This window comes from Suillus paluster (assembly GCF_016628075.1).
Source record: "Suillus paluster strain FC165 chromosome Unknown EDB91scaffold_15, whole genome shotgun sequence".
NCBI lineage: Eukaryota > Fungi > Basidiomycota > Agaricomycetes > Boletales > Suillaceae > Suillus > Suillus paluster.
Window position 1 is genome coordinate 376,058 of NW_024537575.1, and position 19,798 is coordinate 395,855.

Consider the following 19,798-nt stretch of genomic DNA (forward strand, 5'->3'; position numbering starts at 1 on the left):
CTTCATCGATGCATCGGGAATGCGGCTACGCAACATGGTGCGAATGCGACATTCTGGTGATCATTCCTTCTTTACTTCTTTCAAACACTTATGTATTGCGTCTAGGTCCATGTAACACTCGTGTAATTTGACATGTTCTTGCCCCGCGTGCAGTCACATGCACAACCCTGACATTTCAATCTTTATTGTTCGGCCGGGTACACTTTAGGACTGCATCGGATCTCCACATGCAGCTGAAACCATATTAGCGCAACTTTGCCAAGAACATGAACGATACCAGGTTAGTCCAGGAGTCAAATGTACGTTTCTAGTGCAAGACAAAAGACGGAGCTGGCATTAGGTAGTCTCTCGTTCTTTGATCTGAGCCCACAACATGCAGCTGACTGTCGCAACTCTCACTCTCTTGGCATCCTTCTTCCTTGGTGTTGCAGTGGGTAGTCCAACCCGCCGTGCTGCAAAGCCTCCCGCTCGTGGACAAGCAAGATCAATAAATGTACAACTCCTTCGAGAAGTTCAATGCGCTGTTTGTCCAGAAGACATTGAGACAAATGATGGCACTGCAACACTTGCTTCTGATCAAGGGACAAATGACGGGATCACTATGTGCATGTGAGTTTGCGCACATTCAGCTGCCGACGTTTACTCATTGTGTGTGCAGCTACGACGAGAGTTCCGGCACGATTGTCTGTCCCTACGTAACGGTGAGTGCGATCGATGCGAGTGTGAGATTTCCTGATAGTGTTTGGAACACAGGATACTGGAGAGTTGAATGGCACTGTCGAGTACTGTCCACAAACGGTTGCTCTCGAGGACTGTGTCAACAGTTAAACATCCGGTTTTAGCATGTGGAATAGTCGAATGATGCAAGACATCCATTAAATGACCTTGAACTATTGAATAGGTTGGAGGCAAGGCGTCATCATACCAAGCATTACAATGGCTATGGGATAGCCCTTCATTGCACTTTCTATAACATGTACAGCTATCATTTGTTCTATATTTTTTAATTATATGTGGTACATCTACGGTTCATTCATGTGCACGCTGCACAAACCCTGATTCGAACTTTAAAGCGCGTGACCTGTCAAGGTGAGTTATTATTGTAACTACTTATGCTTTAAGTCGATTGCGCCTCGACGCGTCCCACTCACGTCCCCGTGACCGAAAAGATAGCCATGCATCGAATATCAGCGCAATAGTCAGCACGCATCCAAACACCACTCGGTGTTCGAACATCTGACCTCCCACGGGCCATGATACCGACGACCTGAGGTTGTTTCCATTTTCGATGAGCAAAACACACATGCAGGGGGTCCTCAAATATCAATAGAACATAAATCTAGGACGCACAACACTACAACACTACAAAAGTCAATGACAGTAGAGTAAATACTCGGGGGATGGAGACGATTTTGGTATCTGGATTACAAGTAAATGTTGATGGGTGAGCACCCAATGTTAATGAGGCCGTTCTAAACGAGTTTCGTATGTCAGGGTGCAAATTGCGAGCAGAAAACGACTCACGTATGTGTTGCCACTGCAGCAGACGGGCTCTTGGTTACACGTCGCGCCGCTGCCGGCGCCGATGACACTGATGGGGCTGCAGCCCAGTCCAACGGACCCCTCAACGGGCCCAAGCACGATGCCCAGCAAGCTTGTGAGCGTGCCCACTGTAGCGCTGTCGGACTATTTGGAGGTCAAAGATGGGCTAACACCGACCAAAAAGAAACAGCGCACTGAATATGTGCTTTGGCAGCACGAGACGGAGCCCGTGTTGCAGTCTGCACCCGTCGAACTGCACGTGTCACCGCTGCCGCCGCGGGCAGATAATGCAGGCACAGCGCTAGTTCCCGCAACGAATGCGAGAAGAGAAGTGAGGAGAATAGAAGGTGCGATCATGTTTATGTGGTATCGAAACTTTGAAAGGAAAACGAGTGACAAAGTGAGTTAAGGAAAAAGATTATTACCCGACGACTTTATATCAGTCGTCAGCCACGGCTGACCAGCGGTTCTAGAACTACTACGTACGTACGTTAAAAAAGCAATCAAATTTTATTGGGGGTTGAACGTTCTGTACCTCTCCGATGGACCATCATCCCCGCCTCCTGTCGCATGAAATGATCACACGAACAAAGTCCACGATCTTGGCCGCGTACCATTACATAATTTTTTCAATCTCAAGCGGCTGACTGCACGTAGTACCCGTACTAGTATGTTGTATGCACGATTGAAGACGAGACTCCCAACACTTTCTTGAGACTGTCGTTGTCAATCGCATCCTTCAGCTACGCAACTTCTGGTTCTTCAGAATTTGTTACACACAATGACCTGTGTAAATAAGTACGTACAGGCTTCAGAAATTATTCGCTTCAGCTTCATATGCAGCTTGCGGGCAGGTACCATCGCCGAGGCTACAAGAACGTCAGCATGTTGTTAGCTTGAATTGATGAGCTCATCGCCGCACGTGAGTACCAGTGTATACTTCCCCAGGAAGGCCTGGCTGACTTCGAGGGCAGTAGGTACGAACTCAAGCCCAGAATTTGAAGATGTTGAACGTAGTTTCCAAATATGGAATTGTCTAAACTCTCGACAGCCTGCTCGGTTCACTCGAACGCGCCAAATTCGGGCGTCGAGGAAGTGCCTGATTAGTGCAGCGCTTCGCTTGTGATTTTTACGAACGGTGTACCTGGACTCATTCCCGTTCTTCGTCCTGTCAATTGAGTCCATATATACCACCGAGAAGATCAGAACTTCGATCAGATGACCGTATGGTCCGTATCACAGCCCTCATGGCGAAATAAGCAGCCGTCAAACACGGGGGTTAGGAGGACATCACGGACATCAGGATCCTCAGATATGCATCATGATGTGGCATAATTAGAACCTGCGAGGGGAAGATAAGAGCGTCACAGAAAATGATATCATTAGCACAAATACAGGTTATTTGAAAGGGTAACTGTGCATCTGCTCGAAATTAATTACGGCAGCACTCGACTCTATGATCCTCCATTGGATGAATCAGAAGTTTTCTCGATCCTGCCCTCCTCGGTTGCGCCGGACGCAGGGGGTTTACCCGCCTCCTCGGCTCTGGTTTGGTCTATGAGATCCTGACGCGAGGTAAACCCGGGCGGAGCCCATTCACGGGAAGTCCAAGGTTTGCAGTTGGGGTCGGTGTACATCTGATACAGACAGTGCTTAGATCAATAGACTGGCCAAGAAGGGACACCTACCATGTTGACACTTTCTAGTGAAAGATTAGATGATTCGTAAAGGAAGAAATAGACAACTACGGCTCCAGCCAAGTTACAAGCTGGATAATCAATTGAATATTGTGCTGCTAACGCCGGAAGATGTCATACCTGCAAAGACAAAACCGTAGCGGTAGCCTATGGCACTACTGATGAATGGCGTGAAGAACGCCAACAGGAAATTCCAGACCCAGTTTGCGGCGGTCGACAGACTGCCTTGTTTGGCCCGGGTCCGCGTGGGAAAAGTTTCCCCAATGAGAATCCAGACACCACTGCCGAACGTCAGTCAATCGCAAGACCTCAAGATGTAGATCCTTACGGAGCCCAAGTCATCGCATAACCCCAGATAAACATGCAGGCTGACACGATCATCACTTAAGATGCCAAGTCAGCGACGGGATACACCAATCAAATAATATCCTACATTTTCCAACGCCAGGATGAGTCGTAGGATCCACAGCAGTTCCGGCAGAGGCGAAGACGAAAAGCCATGCTGATTGCCAGATCCCTCCAATGATCAGAGGTCTGCGACGACCAAACTGGACGCGCAGTGAGAAACATGACTGTCCACTTATAAACGGACGGCGTCGCTTACCCGTTCGAGGACATACATTCCGCCGAATGTACAGACAAAGTTGACAGTACCGAGAATGATCTGAGTCACAAATGAGTCGCTGAGACCTACTGCTTTGAACACAGTTGCGCCGTAGTAGAAGAAGTAATTGGCGCCGGTGAGCTGTTGAAGGCTCTGTAGACTCATTCCAAGAAGAGTACGGTAGAGAGTCTTGTTTTGTGGCCTAAAGCAATCAATCCACCCGCCGCGAACCTGCTTTTCGTATTCGACTGAAGACCTGATTTCCTCGACTTCGCGAAGGATGATGGGGTGGCTCTTTGCCTCTTCCTTGGGAATACCACGAGAGCGCGCGAGAGATATCTGAGCCTCCTCCATTCTGCCGTGTGCGGCAAGCCATCTGGAGGAATGATTAGAGAAAAAAGGGAACCAGATATCGCTGATACTAACCTAGGACTCTCTGGCATGAAGAGGATGCCAATGCCGAGAATCAGTGCCCACAATATGCCGACACCAACAACGATGCGCCATGAACCGGAGCCAGAGACGTTCCGGGTTCCAATGGAGATACAGTCTGCAGGAAATTAGTAGCTAGCAAGGAACTTAACATGAACGATCTTACAAGCCACTAAGATACCGAGCGTAATGAACAGTTGGTATGTTGCGCTAGAGCAGCGTCAGCATCGTGTATGCCACTGAGGTGTGCGAATCATACGTTAAAGTGCCACGGATCTGAGGCGGAGCAGTCTCGGCTTGATACTGAGGAAATCAGAACACGAGGAAAAGATAGCGGTTACAAAGCATTCACCATCGGAACGGCAGCACTAAGCGCCCCAACACCCAAGCCGCTAACAAATCGACCGACAGCAAATTGCTGCCAAACATGATTCGAAGCTATCTGAATGATGACACCGACGATAAACACTACACACTCCACGGACATGGCATAACGGCGTCCAAGGAAGTCAGCGGTGCTAAAAGAGTCATTGGTGAACTGCGGAGACGGATATCACAGGCTGCTTACGGAGCACCGAAAAGCGCACCAGCGAGGGTTCCAATGGAGAGAAGAGAAACGATGAGACCTTCCCGCACAGTAGAAAATGAACAAGTCGATACATCGCCAGGTGTTGAGCAGGTCGCAAAGCGAAGGAGGAAATCGTTCATCAATAAGATATCGGATATCTGACCAGTGTCATACTAAGATGGGTGGGTTAGCGCAAACAAGTAGGATAATCGTGCGACCCTACGCCGAAGATGAAACCACCCATTGACGCTACGAGTGCCAGCATGATGGCCACCCATCCTATGGGCAGTCCGTGACTGTATGACAGGGGGTAATTAGCACAAGCTTCATCGTGGTCGTTGGTTGGCGCGATGAGATCTCACAAGTAAAACGCCATCCTGTATTGTCAGTTCACTAGTGTGCAAGCGTGAAGGGACAAAGAAGCGACTAGGCTTGCGAAAACTTTGGAGCCCCCAGTTTTTGAGGCGAAGGGCTAGGTCAGCGGGCTTCTATTTTAGGTTGACCGGTAACCAGTTGTGTGCGCACATACGTCATACCCGTCATGACCGGACAGTAGCGCCAGTCCGGGCCCAGCACTACGTTCATCCTAGTAGTAAAACCAGACTACGATAAGTTCTTGGAACCAACGACTCGCATATACTGACATGCTCAGGTTGATAGTTTTTGTTGTATACGGTGTGCACCCAATTGAACATCCCAGGCTTGTCCCAGACGACCTTCGATTCATGAAAAAGATATGACCCATCATGGGAATCGGGTAAACAGCTGTTTGAGGGTGAAGAGCGTGCGGCATCCTCCAGTGAGCTATTATAGTAGCTAAGTACATGGAGGAAGGGTGCCCCACGAAAGTGGCTTGAAAGCAGAGAATCATCTCAGCGCTTCCTTAAGTCGGACCATAGCGCCTCTGAAGAGAAACGAGCCACAGTTGGCTTGGCAATTTGGATCAGAGGAAGACCGAGGAACTCGCGATTGATAATTTGAAAAGCTTCTGTAGTGCAAACTACTACTTCGTGATGACATATCATGGTGATCACCGTGCGTGGAGACGACCAGGGTCCACATAGCTGTGACAGTAACAGGAGCTGAGTGCCTAGCAGTGAAAGTTTGATGTCGGTCCCCTTGTTTGGTAAAGAATTTCTACTCGAGCTTTATGTTGATGTCAGAAGATAAGTACGTTCAACATAGACGCATATAGCGGAGAGGTCAAAGTGAAGAGAGTCAGAAGAACTGAACGCGCTTGTCACAGTCAAGACGTCACGCGTTTCAGTCGCGCGTTCCCGGTCACGCTCATCCTAATTCATACCAGCGACAAGCATGGCGCGCGCAGGACCCAGCAGAACCCAGAGGTCACAAAGGGCCCCACGACCCTCTCAGTCCCAGTCCCAGCGACCTGCTCGAGGTGGAAGACGAGCGGCCATTGAAGACGACGAGGAAGAACATGCAGGAGACGATGATGACCAAGATATGGACATCAACGGAAGTCAGGGAAGAGCTGGCGATGCAGAGGCGGTAAGTGGTTTTCTAATCTGCCGAGTAGTTACTTCCGTGCTGTCGAGGTGCTTAATTAATTCACCCCCTAGGAACTTGACAGAAAAGCCAGTGATCTCGTAAGATTTGCTCTTTTTATGGAGCAGAAGCGGACTCTTATACGCCGGGAAGATATCAACAAGAAGGGTATGCTGAACTTGCAGAACTCATCCACTTAAATACTGAAAGAGACAACAGTCCTGGCCTCTAACTCGCGTTCGTTCAATCATGTGCTTGAAAGAGCGCAGAAGCTTCTTAAGAAGACTTTTGCAATGGAGCTTGTAGAGCTGCAGTCGCGGAATTATCGCGAACAAGATGTAGTAGCCGGAGACGACCTTCAAGAGGCACGCAACGCTACTGGAGTAAGAAGAAAAGTAAGTTGCAGCCATATCTCCTGACGCATATGACACATTTTCTCTCTTCATAGCTGCGGCTGCAGGATCAAAGACATACATCCTTCGTTCTGTCCTTGATCCCGTCATCATTGAGGAAGCAGCACGGACGGACGAACGGCTCTATGAAGAACAGATAGCTGACAGCCAAGAAGACGGTGATGATGACGACGACATGCCGAGAAGTTACGGATGCATTATTTCTTGGAGCACCACAGATCAGCTCGGTGCCTTGGGTGTCTTGCACACCATTCTATCGCTCATTCTCGTCAGCGGACGATCCATGACCGACCGTGCGTGCCATAGCTCATCCTTTAGGTCATCTAACTAATATCTACTCAGTGGATTTACGTGCCTAACTTGAAACGCCTCGGCATAACATCGACTGGGTCCATATCCATGAATACCCAGTCTACGCACAAGTCCCTTCCTATAGACACATATCTTAACCAGCTGGTGAAGCAAGGATACCTAGACCGTATTAACCCAGGCGAAACGAAGGCGCCTGGAAAACGCAGTCGCGCTCCTGCAGCGACTCAAGCCAATCCAGATGAAACCCAAGCATTTGAATGGCATTGGGGACATCGCTCATACAGCGAGATCGGAGAACAGGCTGTCGCTACATTCATCGCTGAATTTATGGTGGAACGCAACCGTGATGATGATATCGAGGAAGACGATCAAGAGGATGGTAGAACGCAGGGCAGGGGGAAGGGAAGGGCCAGTGCGGGGGATGGGCAGCAGAGACAAGAAGCTGAAGAACGTGTTCGGGGTAATTGAAAGGGCAGCCGGGGGTAACCTATCAGATATTAAATAACACACTTTCTCCTAGCATCCTTGGTATATATTCGTTCTGATTTTTGGCACTGCTACCACCTCGCTGAATATTTTACTTTATGCCTCACTATGCCTATTACTTATCCTTCCCTATATTCCACTGATTGTAAATCGAACTAGCAGCGTTGCTCCAGTGTACTTCCCGTCCATCGATAGGAGGCGAATGAACCTCAGGCCCTGCTCAAGGTCGCATAGACGAGCACAGAAAACCAACAATTGTTCATCCCTCGAGAGTCCTCCGTAACGAAGGATACGCAGGCTGCACACCATCAGTTCGTTAATTGACCATACTTCATACTTCATTATAATTCACTCACCGGATAAAGGTCAAGTCATCCTCCTCGAATTCCCATTCAAAACTGCCGTTCCACATGACATCTGCGCCTATCCTCTGGAACATCCTGACATTTAACATGCTCGGAGCGCCAATCTTGATTCTTTGAAGATTGGACAAGTTCTGCATGAACATATGAGGAGAATTCGGTGCGTCCATTTGGGCGAGGCACTACAGGGGCCCAGAACGTTGACGGAAACTTGAAGAAACTTGAAATGACTTACAGGAACTGATTCCGATAATGTCGCAGACCAACTTCACCTTGCGCTCAGAAACTCCTATCCTCGGCCTCTCAACCCAACCAACAGTCCCAGCAAACATCGCTTCGTTAAGCTGCATACCACTATCGAAGTTCTGCCAATTGAGGCACACAATCTGGGAGCCATTGCGCCATTGCTTCAACGGGTCAAGATTACTCGAGCTCAAACGTGTACCGCGGGGATAGATGCGTCGAAGTCGATGCTGAGAATGGTCAATCAACTCTAACAGCAAGTGCGGGACCATGGCTAGTATGGAAGATTCGCTCATGTTGATCATGATGTTGGGGGGATGTGGGGGACTGGGTAACTCTATAGGGAGATTGGTAAAAATGAGTGAAGAAGCTAACAAGCACTTGCCTTCGGTAAGCCAGTGTTCTATTGGTTTCATACTTCTTATATAAAAACCTAGGTCAGCTAGCGAATCTGCGATCTTTGCATGGGCGTGATCGGCCTTCTCAAGCAGAGGGTCGGACTCATAATCAAGCTCGAAAACTTCATCGCACTCGATGGGCCATGATTCGTCATCCAATGCCTCGGAATCTGGAGTAATCTCCTGGAAATCTACGTCCGGATAATACTCCACCTAAAAGAAACATTCAGAAACAATCCAAACTTACGATGTTCGCATACCATAAGCAAGATTTTTCCTTTCAGATCCCTTGGAGATATGGTATCACCACTCACTCCTTCCAGTGGCTCTTGCACCAACCTATTACCCCACGCACCTTTCATGATATCTACGAGCTCGTCTTGGTGAGCGACCGGGACATGGCACTCTAGACTGACAAGAACAGGCCAATCTCCATCATGGACTGCTTCGCCAATAGCATCACAAACAGGCTTGAACGGGACACTTCGACTGAGCGTGCGTCCATGGGTGACGATTGGGCCCTTGGAAGACCACCAAACATCGATCTCGACGCAGCGTGCGTTCTTGGACAGAACGAGTGTGTAGCACTCGGAAGATGCACGACCAAGGACTTGCCATGCGAGTAGATACGTGTTATGCGAAGAGCTGGTAAACATCTGTGGTCAAAGAACGTTTCACTTTATGTATCGCTGAATTGACGTACGAGACGAAATAATCCCTCAAGGGTCGAGTGTCATCGACAACCTGTGGGCGGACAACTGGTAGTTTCAGAAGTTCATGGGCATCCTATTAAAGGGATGAGTCCAGATCCTAGAAGTTTGGGCGCCAATGAAGAGTGCTCACCACCCCGTTCTGTTCCAGAAAATTAAGAATGTCAAGGCTTAGTCTTACAGGATCACCTGCTGGCGAATAGATATTGATAGTGGTTTCCACAGAAAAGTGCGCGAAGACTTCTGCGCTCCAGTCCTTGTCAAGATCCTTGGGAATCATGGGAATCTAGTACTACTCAGTCACCGTAGGACGACTCGGACTTGTCGGTCCCAGAAAAACTGAGTTTGGAGTGCTGCTTGCCACTTGATAAAAAAAGGCATTTCCAATTTGTTTCCAATTGTTAGAATTTGTCCGCGATATATTGACACAGAATTCGTCTAATTTGCCAAGTGACGGATTCTCCTCACCTTTGAGCGCTTTGAGCGGTAGCCTCGAGGAGCCTCGACCCTCTGTGCATCTTCCTTTTCCCCGTGGACAATTGTGAATGCAAACCACTTTCACGGAGTTCGGAAATTTGAAATTTGAGCGTGCTGCACTGCCACAGGGATCCGTATAAAACTGAACCTAAGTAATTGTAACGAGCGAACAAGTATACTAAGTGTACTAAGTTGTGTTGTGAGCAACGATACAGTAAAGTTATATGCTACAACCCCAGACTGCTGTCTCGATGAGGACTGCCTATTCCCTCACACTATGGTCGACGTAACAGAAGGACAAGGGTGGCTACAAACCCCCACATCGGGGCCCTTCTTGCCCTGAAGCTCAAAGTTTTCAGTCGCACAATTCTCCTGTCTAGGTAAGAGAGGCCAGCCGCGTGGAGGGTTAATGCAAGTTTCCTCGAAGTCACTCTCTTCAGCCTCGGTAGCGACCCGCCGCAAGTTCATGATAAGGCGGGTCAGTGTCACATTGCAGGCGCTCCAGATGAAACTAATGCAGGTGGTCAGACAACGAAAAAAAGAGAATGAAACTGATGATACGGACAAAACTCCAAGGAATGTTAATGACAGCTGATGTGGTTAGCAAGCACGTAAATGAACTGACGTGAAGGAGCCTGCAAACTTACAGGTGCAACGAGGGACAGAACCAGGTTTAGGAGACGCAGTGCTGATGAAAAGAAAAATGAGTATAATGTATAAAACCTCTTAATTATAAGTCTACCAAATAAAACCTGACGGAGGTCAGTTGTGTTTCAAGCACGTTCACAATGACCACTCACGAAAAAGTAGATGCTTCCGTCACGATACATGACCCTCGCCATCTTTGCATGCCGTGGGAGTGGCCGGTCCAGGGCATTCCACCAGGTCATTATAAATATCATAAGTTCAAACGCAATCTGTGCAACCTCAGCGCCATAAGCCTAGGAACAAAGCTAAATAGACATTACCCCTGGGGCCCACAGAATCACAAAATCCACCTCCTTTATCAACATACAGACATGCAACTGAGGCTCAAAGATCATATAGGCTACCTCATAAATCAGTAAGTGTGCCCACGCTCAATCGTAAGACGACTCACGCAACATGCTACATACAATGTAGGAAGTACAAATGATTGACGTTGTCTGTGTCAACAGAAAAAGGATCAAAGTGGAGACCACAAGGCGGGTTCTGCGTTCCCAGAGGACCCATAGACGAAGGAGGATGAGGACTATTTTTAAATTAGTATGGAGACGGATAGTTCATAGTGAAATGGAGCTCACAGTTGCTGGTGCCGATAGATACCATGCCGACTACTACCCCGACACCAAACCATGTGTGGCAACTATGCAGAACATCAATATGCAGTCCAGCTTTGTCCACTTAGCCACATACAACTAAAATTCTGGTGTCAAACGAGGTATCAGTTAATGCACATTATGCTGCATACCGAATCTGAAAGAATGTCATCTGAAATACCACTGAACGCTTCAGGGGACACGAGTCAGGTGAGATAGGTAAAACATGTTCAAGAGCTCACCGTAAGTGAGGATGATCAGAGAAGCCGAGACGGCATATCGGTTGAATAAGAACAACAGCTTGGGAAGAGACAACCGAGCACGCCAGATTAGCTCAACCTCGTCATGAAACGTCAATAAGTGGTCCCAGAGTAAAACCTATTCCACAGAGTCATTTAGTTTGCAATGCAGCATTGATAAATTATATGTACCACAAGCCCTGCAGCTATAGGATTTTAGACCACAAATCAGTCGGCGGACAACGAGAAGCCGTGGATATAAACTTACCACTGACGTACTGGGATGCCTTGAGATTTAGCAGCTCGCTAGAGGTGAAGGTGGGCACCAAATCAGCCATGAAACGGCGTGCGCAGTCGACAAGGCTCTGTGCACTGTGTGGAAGGTGGGGGAGACTGCAAGGAGAATGAGAGACCTGCACAAATCAAAGGAGGTTATGAGCTAATTAAATCTTCATCAAATCCGCCAAAGCGGACAAATATTGATCCGGTTGCTGGATGTGTGAAGGCTATTTCAAGGGACATCTCGCCTGGTAATATTGTGTTCAATAAGTTAAATTCCGCCAAGCGCAGGAAGACTTTTATATACCACATAGACTAGAACAATTTTTTGAAGGTGGTTGCACAAGCTAGAACAAAGCTATGATGGGCAATTGAATTTGAAGCTTGAATGTCAAATAACATGGTGGGAAACGCCCACAATATTGGTCCCCTTATATCGGAGAAAGACCCCTATATCCTCCCAAACACGGCGCGAAGAACTCCGGTGATCACTGATAAGTTTTGGCGTATAGTAATAAATAGAAATACTATGTTTGTTCTCCAATCATTTGATATTAATATTGTTGCTGCCTGTGCGATGGTTCGCATGATAAGTTCCCACGAATGTGTGAGTCGTGTTTGGCAAAAGCTTCAGAAATAAACAGACACAAACTAGAAGGGGCGTGCCCTGGCGTACCGCGCGGTTGGTAGTAAAATCTTCCACCCTTGCAACCAATCAGAAAAATAGAAGTAGATATCGGTCGCCGGGGACACGAAAATAGTTTATTGCAAGAAATGGGCCATGAGATCATAAAACATACGCAGTAGAGACATAGGTACATCAGACAGTCCGCGGACAGTGAAGCAAAGTGTTTGTAGGATGATAGGAACCAGTCAAAATTTATCATGAACACTAGTTCCGTAACCGCCATTGTTAGATCCTCGTAAGGACTGCACAGTCGAAGCAAAGAGACCACAAAGATGCCTGAAGATATTTCCTGCAGAAACCATACTCTGAGGAATGACAGAGGCAGAGCGAGGATAGGGTGATCTGTGAGGCTTCCAATACTTTCCCTGACGTCTTTAATCGAGACGGAGCTGGAGCAGCCTTGGAACTGAGGAACAGTCATATCTCGGCTGCATTGGTCAGTAGTCAACCTCTACAAGCAGAAGTAAACACACCTTGTACTCAAAGAGCCCGCATAATCAGCATTATGGGTCTGGCTCCAGTTTCTCGCCTCTAGCGAGGACGCGAACGACCTTACTTGGTTGAGAGATTACTTCCATCATTTGCATAACGGCAGGGGGGCGCTCAACCAGCCCAGTGCCTCGAGCGGTGGGAGCACCCGGAGCAGTATGGGAATTACGGGTTCCTCGACCAGCCGTCCGCTTTCCTCTATCTTCCTCGTCAACATTACGAGGGTGGTTCGATGAAGGCAGAGAAAGCGGCGCTGTGGAAGGTTCCACGTCTAAGATAGTAATACCGGCCCGAGTAGCCCAGTGTCCGATCAGCAGACCAGCTGAACGAGGCTCATACTTGTGAGTGTGCGGGCTTGGCGCTGGAAGGGGTACTGGAGAGGAGACTTCGGGCGTTGTCTCAGTTCGACCGACCTGAGCTGGTGCAGCAGAAGAGGAAAGGACCGCGAGAACAACTTTCAGCTTGTCACTCGTAGAGGCAAGAGTTTCGGCGACGTGGTCAACTTCCCAACGTGCGCAGCAGATCATGCGTCGAACCCACTCCGGAGAGCCAGACAGATGGAGCGGCTGTGACGTAGGCTTGTCCTTATCGTCATCTAGTGGCAGGTCCTTGAAATCGATGCGGTCCCACGGAACGAAGGCATCGTCCCGCTGAACACGGATACGAGGATTTGTGCCAACTTGAGCTTCTAAGATCCGTGAAGCTGACCTCGCGCGCTGGGCGAGAGGACTTGTGCCCTTTTTGAGTAAATCAAGAGTGTTCAGGGCTAAGCAACCTTACGTCAGTTGACAAAACACTTGGAACGTGTCAACTTACCTTCCAGGGGCACGATGACTATTTCATCACGTCCATCTCTGCACCATTTCTTCACCTGGTGGAGGGCATGTACCAATACGCTCGCATCAACCACCACTATATCAGCATCCTTGTCACCCCTCGCCTCCTCGCTTGATTTCCTGTGCTTTGGCACCTTGACTTCGCTGCGCTCTCTCTCTGGTACAGCTTCAGTAACAGGCTTTTTCACAGACCTATTGCCTGGAGATGGGCGCTGCTTGGGTGCATGGTTGATAATTCCGCGACGATTAGTGTGACCTGGGTCGGCTTGCGGCTGACGGCGGTCTCTCCAGTTCCCAGATGCTGGCCCACGTGTAACTGACTTCTCCAGCTGTTCGACTTGGTGACTCAGAAATGCAGCTCCGAGCGCTCGAGACATGGCGAGCTTGTTCGCTGAGGTGGCAGTTGTGGGACCCTGTATTCCACGGTGATGAAAGTTAGCCGGTGAGAAGATGTCAGAAGTTCCGTTGAACTCACCTTACTCTCCGCCATTCTCTAGGTGAATAGAAGATTACTACAAGAAAGAAGAGGAAGCTTTACAGCTTTCGATGTAGGCTGTTGGGCTTTGGCTGTGTGATAGATACAGCTTGACTTAGTGCGGCCCACATCGCGTTAGGACTTAAGCTTAGTCAGCAAACTGTGGGTTTGTAGAGGTGTGGACAATGACAGTCGGACAAGTCTAAAGCGTATCTGAGACCTGAATAATTAAATGAAGCCTCAAGGCAGGCGGCTGGTGTAACTCTACATTTGCGTCGGTATCAAAGCGCGGACAAAGCAAAGCAATAATTATAAAACACCGCGCCTTCTCAGCGAGATTTGATGTTAGTCAACCAAAGCCAAAGATCATTCCAAATAAATCCCTCCATCCTCTCTTCACCACAATCCGCGACCCCGCGCCATATTCGTCAGCTAGCCACTCTAGGTAACGGGCATCAAGAGAGCTGAGAGGCCCAAGCTCAAACGATATCATATCTTTTGGAGTAATGTAGGTGATCGAAGTCTCTGGTGTAGCGGAAGTGATAGAGGGAAGTAGATCAACTAGGCGAGAGAGTTGGAAACTGGTGTTGGCGTGGAATGTTTGGAGTAGTGCGAGTGTCGTTAAAACCTGACGGTCGCGTTGTTCGCTAGTTTCTGGATCTGTTTCATTACCAGTGCTGCACAGCTGTGGCATAGATCGCGTGGTAGCGGAAGATGACGAAGGTTGGCGACGGTCCACACCAGTATTTCCAACTGGCCAAGTCATTCCGCTGGACCTTCTCATTCCCTTGGAGTTTGTGCTTCCACCAGGACACCCCTCAATCCCCATACCCACGCTGCGCACAAATGTACCATCAACAGTAAGGTCGTCATCACCTTCTAATCTGATGCTGCCCCAGTTGGCGAGGGATCCGTTGCCGGTAGAATAGGATGCAACTGAGTTGCCACGCCAGGACCCCATCCAGAGCCCAGCACATACAATACACACATCTTCATATATTCTCCAAGGATCTGCCCATGATTTATTTCTGGATTCGGATTCGGATGAAGGGCGGCAGCATGACTGTGCGCATTGATCGCCGTCCAGCTGCAGAATGCGCTCAAGCTCATTCCACTGTCAATTGCGTTGAACACGTATACGGAGACATAATTGCAAATCATATGTACCAGCCTTATGTCACTCCACGTGAAACGAAAGAGAGATAGGCGATGCGTAGGCCCTTTGGAACCAGGTGGTTGCTGCTGTGGCTTTGAGAGGTACAAGGTTGGCCGTGAAGTTTTCGAGGGCGTAGACGTCGTGAGGTCAATCAGAAGATCGTAGTAAGATGGTTTCTCCATGAAAATGGCGTCAGTCGTGCCTTTCAAACCAGAATAAGGGGCGCGCCGACGACAGTATGATTATCACCTACAAGCAACCCAACCACGACCAGTTTTACCCTCGCGATCCATCTTGTCAAGGTCATTGAGAGTAACCATGCCAAGTACATTGATGCCCTCTTGTGTTTTTCCTTTAAGTCTAGTATAATACTGCGTTGCCGGGTCATTCTTATTGATATCATTAGTCGATGGGTCAAGCTGAGCTGCGTAACAAATATCCGCAGCCACTTGGCACAGTATGCACGCGGCTTCAACTGGCGGGAGGGTATAGATAAGTATCCTCTGGCGGCCAAGGACGTGCTTGTATAGCGTCAACGCCGAAGGTCCTAGGATGCGCAACAAGTGTGAGAGATGCATAGTAGGATTAAATCGAGACAATTCTGAATCCGGCTGTGTATAGGTGTCAGCCAAAAGTAAGAAAAAGTTTATGCTGCCTCGCACATTATCAAGTTCATGGCTCCAACCATGCCAGTCACCAGCACCACCGAGATCTGCTCTCCGAACCTTGCGTTCTTCGAAGAAAACACGAGCAGGATCCCAATCGCTGTCAGATGGCTCCAAAACACCTCTAGTTTCTAGTGAGAGATAGATAGAGTCGGCTAAAGTCCGAAGGGCTGCGACATGCCGCCACGGACGGGGCCGAGTAGATTTGGCCAGTAGCACTCCGAGAGATGTCAACCGAAACCCGCGGTGGCCTTGTTCGGCGGTCCTCCGCCGACGGAAAACACATACTCCGGAAAGGGTGTCCTTCGTGAAGTATCTGATTGGACTCTGATAAGTAGAGCTGTGATATGGGTGCAGGGCACATACACCACATCCTGATCTACAAGGTGAAGACCACTGGGAAGGGTGCTGAATTCAACACCATCAAGGTCAAGGTCTGAAGTATGTTTAAGTCGCTAGCCGATATGAAAATTGCTAACACACCATCGCTGGCCTTCAAACACCAGTCCACCAGATTACCCTTCGTTGGGTGAAACGAAGCGTGGAAGATGGCAACTGGACACCCAGACATCAGTTGAGCTGTTGCAGCCTAATTCAATAACGGACCTATATCCTGAGGTGCTCTTCCTCTTGAGTCCATGCCATCGATGGACATGGTTGCAGCCTGCACAGGCTGCTGCTGGCAGCAGGAGTGTCATTTTAATAGAATGTCACACAAGGTCACAGACTGAAAGCATCAGTCACACTCCTGTCACGCTTAATCCTCCGCGATGGCTTCAACCACTGCATCGCAGCCTCAACAAATCAATGTTGCTGATCTCGACGTTCAACAGTTGGCTGACGTGCGCCGCCAGCTAGAAGAGGTATGTGGACAATATGATTAGTTTTCTGCATCTCTGATTGCCGTGTAGGAGCTGAACCACCTCACGAACTCATTCGCTCAGTTGAAGCAGGCACAAGCGAAGTTCAAGTCGTGCATCGAGAATGTCGGAGAAGTTAAACCTCAAAACAAAGGTATGTCCACGTTTTCCCCTTCTCCAAGTGCTCATTTGACTCTATCCTGCAGGAACGACTATCCTCGTTCCTTTGACCAACTCTCTGTATGTTCCCGGTCATCTGAGTGATGCGGAGAATGTCATCGTCGACGTTGGTACCGGTTATTATGTGAAGAAGGTACGTACGAGATCTTTTGCTACAGTTCGCCGCTAACTAGACGATTATACACAGTCTCGAGTCCAAGCCACAAAATATTATGAAACGAAGGTGGAATATATTCGCACCAATCTCGAAACACTACAAGAAACGATACAGAAGAAGCAGGAGAATATGAACTATCTCATTAATGTAATGCAAACTAAGCTACAGCAGTCTCAGGCACAGCCCTCCAAGGTCTGAACTTTCATGGCGAGGCAAGATTATATTTGTACACTGTCCTTCCCCACTGATCTTTCTTCTACAACAGACAGCTCCTAGTTGTAAAATAATGAAAGCATAATCTTGCCTCTTTATCATGTCTGAAACGCCGTGTTGCTTCGTTCAAACATTAAGGCAGATGTCCTGGCTGAGAACCTCAGAATGATCTCCAGAAAATTTGTTGGATGTCATTTAGTGGAAAGGGAGCCGAAAGGTGAGTGGGAAATGGTTTCACATTCGTCGTTGTATATCTACGTGTTGACGGGGAACAGTCATTTCAATAACTTACTGCACCCACACGAATCAAGTTCTACAACCAGCACCGGAAGCCACCAACGACCCGCTTCAGCGAGAACACTTGGAGTGGCTCGACGATGGACCAGCTCATGCTCAACATTGCCATCACTCGAGAAATAAAATTGAGTCTTACGTGTCTCCATGGTCTTGTCTGAAGTCCGAAAACGGGCTGTCAAGTGCAACACTTCGCTTGTAACACAGTACACCCCATTCCTGTAGGAGATTGTACATGCTGGTGTCCTAAGTTTGTGCATCACACGCCTCTTGGTCGAATAAGCTTAAAGTTCCACCAAGTCAGGAGGCCAGACGTTGCAATATCGACCGTTCGTTCAGGTGTTATACTTATACTAGTACCGTCGTCTACCTTCTGCACTAGGTCCACCATCTCCCTTCCTGTGATTCCAGGACCCTGACACAATATAACTGGATTAACTCCCCAATAATTATTGACTGAACCCCTCAAGCATGTCGCTGGCTACAGTCCTCAATTCCTTCACAGCAATGGCAACCCCTTCTCCCTGATCTGAACCTCGCCTCTTCACTGTCTCGAGAACATTCTCCGTTATCTTTCATGAGCTCCTCGAGATCAGATTTCGAAGCAATCTGCATACACTTCTTTGTGCCTTCTACAAGGACGGGAAGGAACTCAGAACTGTGTGCATCGGAATCAATCAGGGAGAAAGCAGGGTGCCATGCCATGCTTATCATGTCCCACCAACTGCTGCTCCGTGATAAACTCGAGTAATGTAAGACTGCTCAAGTGCGATTCGAAGGAGAATACCAGCTAGGCAAAAGGTATGCGACATGTATGTTTCGCAGCACGCCGCAATCATGCTAATGCACCAATCTATATGACCATCCCCGAACAAAATCGGGCGCCAGTTGGAATGTCTTGCAAGGGCAAAGACTAGTTATATGCTGGTGTCTCGAGTCTTTGCATCGCATTAATCCCCGTGTGCATTGCAGATGTACGTCCATCGATTTAGAGTCATTACGTTTGTTCAGGTCTTCCTGTTTGCTGCTTCTCATCTCGTGTACCTTATGCACTTGCACTGCTCACCATCCCCTCCTGCGATCCCAGAATATGCGAGCATCGTGATAATCGGGGGACTAATAACATATTTCCTGCCTAAAAACTATTGACCGGACCTCTCAAGCTTCTCAAGCCTCTCGCGTGCTACAGCCCTCAACCCTCTCACAACAACGAGGACACCCTCCCTCTGCTTTGAACGCCGCAGCAAATCATCCAGAGCTTCGAGAAGCTGCTCGAGATCGGATTTCGCGGCGATCTCTATATGCTTCTTTGTCCCTTCCACAAGAATGGGAAGGAACTCGAAGCAGTGCATGTCGCCAGTTGTGCCGTAAGCAGAGTCCCATGCCCATCTTATCACCTCCCACCACTGCTGCTCTGTGATAGAAGCGAGGGGTGTAACTGACGCCTGTTCAGATGCGATTCGGAGGAAGATACCGGCTAGGTAAAAGGTATGCGACTGGTATGGTTTGCAGTACCATGCAATCATGTTAATGCACCGATCTATATGGCCATCCCCAGACAAATGGAGGTGCCAGTTGGCATTCCTCGCTAGGGCAAAGACCAGTTGGAGATAGCGCAAGTCGCGGCCATAATCAAAGGTGCGGTCAGGACCATCGGCGGGTGTTGCACCCGGTCGCGGACAAACCGCAGTCAGGACAGCAGGGGAGAACTTGGTGAAAACCATGTCCCGTAGCATCGCATCATCAATGGCATCGATCGAGGCAAAGACTTCCCGGACACTGTCAGCAGCGCGAAGGGCAGCATGACGTAAACGGGGAGGCACGCTGCTTGCCATGCAGGCGACGAGCCTCTCGGTAAACAGATATTGTTTAAAAGGGCTGCAGGTCACTCCCATGCTACCCATTAGCAAAAGGATGTCACCTGCCGTCTCGTGGTCGTCGGAATAAACGTGGTCAAGGTAATCAACCAGCCAGTCGAAGTCTTCTCGCGAGTGGGAATCGCCTTCGGACAGCAGAAACAGACTATACCTCTTGGCAGGGTCCCGGGATACCTTGGCAGCGGTGAACGTGAAGTGCAGTGCATTTCGCAGAGCTGCCCATGAACCTGATGGATCATCTTGCTTGGATGACCTCGCTCTTGAATAAATCCTCTTGCACATATTCAGGTTCCGCATCGTGTGGAGTGAACGGTCATAATATGTAACAAGCTCGAGCATGGG

The 19,798-nt window shown here is 48.7% G+C and overlaps 10 protein-coding genes across 10 annotated transcripts; 3 read left to right on the forward strand and 7 right to left on the reverse strand.

The window, feature by feature from the left end:
* Positions 1 to 373: 373 nt before the first annotated feature.
* On the forward strand, positions 374 to 828 carry EDB91DRAFT_1080547 (uncharacterized protein; the record flags this gene model as incomplete). Its single annotated transcript, XM_041315242.1, has 3 exons — positions 374 to 609; positions 659 to 701; positions 754 to 828. 3 exons carry the CDS (start codon positions 374 to 376, stop codon positions 826 to 828), a joined length of 354 nt encoding a protein of 117 aa, XP_041179182.1.
* A 596-nt stretch (positions 829 to 1,424) lies between these two features.
* Positions 1,425 to 1,899, reverse strand: EDB91DRAFT_1050436 (hydrophobin 2; the record flags this gene model as incomplete). The annotated part of the gene is made up of 3 exons (XM_041313533.1): positions 1,425 to 1,472; positions 1,525 to 1,686; positions 1,738 to 1,899. The coding sequence occupies 3 exons, from the start codon at positions 1,897 to 1,899 to the stop codon at positions 1,425 to 1,427; spliced, it is 372 nt and encodes a 123-aa protein (XP_041179183.1).
* A 999-nt stretch (positions 1,900 to 2,898) lies between these two features.
* Positions 2,899 to 5,493, reverse strand: EDB91DRAFT_1122201 (general substrate transporter). Its single transcript, XM_041318278.1, has 13 exons — positions 5,206 to 5,493; positions 5,067 to 5,139; positions 4,844 to 5,016; positions 4,628 to 4,793; positions 4,535 to 4,578; positions 4,442 to 4,485; positions 4,270 to 4,393; positions 3,844 to 4,219; positions 3,673 to 3,787; positions 3,568 to 3,622; positions 3,360 to 3,520; positions 3,231 to 3,310; positions 2,899 to 3,179 (listed from the first exon to the last, which is right to left on the reverse strand). The coding sequence occupies exons 1-13, from the start codon at positions 5,217 to 5,219 to the stop codon at positions 2,997 to 2,999; spliced, it is 1,608 nt and encodes a 535-aa protein (XP_041179184.1). The 5' UTR covers positions 5,220 to 5,493; the 3' UTR covers positions 2,899 to 2,996.
* Positions 5,494 to 6,157: 664 nt separating this feature from the next.
* On the forward strand, positions 6,158 to 7,579 carry EDB91DRAFT_1236450 (MAGE-domain-containing protein; the record flags this gene model as incomplete). Its single annotated transcript, XM_041321458.1, has 7 exons — positions 6,158 to 6,352; positions 6,424 to 6,517; positions 6,569 to 6,748; positions 6,798 to 7,055; positions 7,105 to 7,113; positions 7,199 to 7,453; positions 7,509 to 7,579. The coding sequence occupies 7 exons, from the start codon at positions 6,158 to 6,160 to the stop codon at positions 7,577 to 7,579; spliced, it is 1,062 nt and encodes a 353-aa protein (XP_041179185.1).
* A 110-nt stretch (positions 7,580 to 7,689) lies between these two features.
* EDB91DRAFT_1236455 (PLC-like phosphodiesterase) lies at positions 7,690 to 9,219 on the reverse strand (the record flags this gene model as incomplete). Its single annotated transcript, XM_041321460.1, has 5 exons — positions 7,690 to 7,858; positions 7,917 to 7,983; positions 8,006 to 8,104; positions 8,158 to 8,776; positions 8,824 to 9,219. 5 exons carry the CDS (start codon positions 9,217 to 9,219, stop codon positions 7,690 to 7,692), a joined length of 1,350 nt encoding a protein of 449 aa, XP_041179186.1.
* A 569-nt stretch (positions 9,220 to 9,788) lies between these two features.
* EDB91DRAFT_1122210 (uncharacterized protein) lies at positions 9,789 to 11,911 on the reverse strand (the record flags this gene model as incomplete). The annotated part of the gene is given in 13 exon segments (XM_041318279.1): positions 9,789 to 10,261; positions 10,316 to 10,341; positions 10,398 to 10,438; positions 10,493 to 10,502; positions 10,551 to 10,667; positions 10,719 to 10,798; positions 10,850 to 10,981; positions 11,034 to 11,095; positions 11,180 to 11,181; positions 11,201 to 11,238; positions 11,291 to 11,426; positions 11,480 to 11,493; positions 11,556 to 11,911. Coding segments are annotated over 13 exon segments (964 nt in total), but the record flags the coding sequence as incomplete, so codon positions are not given.
* An 846-nt stretch (positions 11,912 to 12,757) lies between these two features.
* Positions 12,758 to 14,069, reverse strand: EDB91DRAFT_1236452 (uncharacterized protein; the record flags this gene model as incomplete). Its single annotated transcript, XM_041321459.1, has 3 exons — positions 12,758 to 13,509; positions 13,560 to 13,992; positions 14,055 to 14,069. 3 exons carry the CDS (start codon positions 14,067 to 14,069, stop codon positions 12,758 to 12,760), a joined length of 1,200 nt encoding a protein of 399 aa, XP_041179188.1.
* Positions 14,070 to 14,403: 334 nt separating this feature from the next.
* Positions 14,404 to 16,530, reverse strand: EDB91DRAFT_1246548 (uncharacterized protein; the record flags this gene model as incomplete). The annotated part of the gene is made up of 7 exons (XM_041322674.1): positions 14,404 to 15,168; positions 15,222 to 15,412; positions 15,464 to 15,821; positions 15,873 to 16,191; positions 16,242 to 16,311; positions 16,359 to 16,430; positions 16,482 to 16,530. 7 exons carry the CDS (start codon positions 16,528 to 16,530, stop codon positions 14,404 to 14,406), a joined length of 1,824 nt encoding a protein of 607 aa, XP_041179189.1.
* Positions 16,531 to 16,555: 25 nt separating this feature from the next.
* On the forward strand, positions 16,556 to 17,386 carry EDB91DRAFT_173328 (Prefoldin subunit-domain-containing protein). The gene is made up of 4 exons (XM_041326312.1): positions 16,556 to 16,738; positions 16,787 to 16,889; positions 16,942 to 17,048; positions 17,103 to 17,386. Exons 1-4 carry the CDS (start codon positions 16,646 to 16,648, stop codon positions 17,268 to 17,270), a joined length of 471 nt encoding a protein of 156 aa, XP_041179190.1. The 5' UTR covers positions 16,556 to 16,645; the 3' UTR covers positions 17,271 to 17,386.
* Positions 17,387 to 18,496: 1,110 nt separating this feature from the next.
* Positions 18,497 to 19,476, reverse strand: EDB91DRAFT_1122229 (uncharacterized protein; the record flags this gene model as incomplete). The annotated part of the gene is made up of 1 exon (XM_041318280.1): positions 18,497 to 19,476. A coding segment is annotated over one exon (755 nt), but the record flags the coding sequence as incomplete, so codon positions are not given.
* Between the last annotated feature and the right edge of the window lie 322 nt (positions 19,477 to 19,798).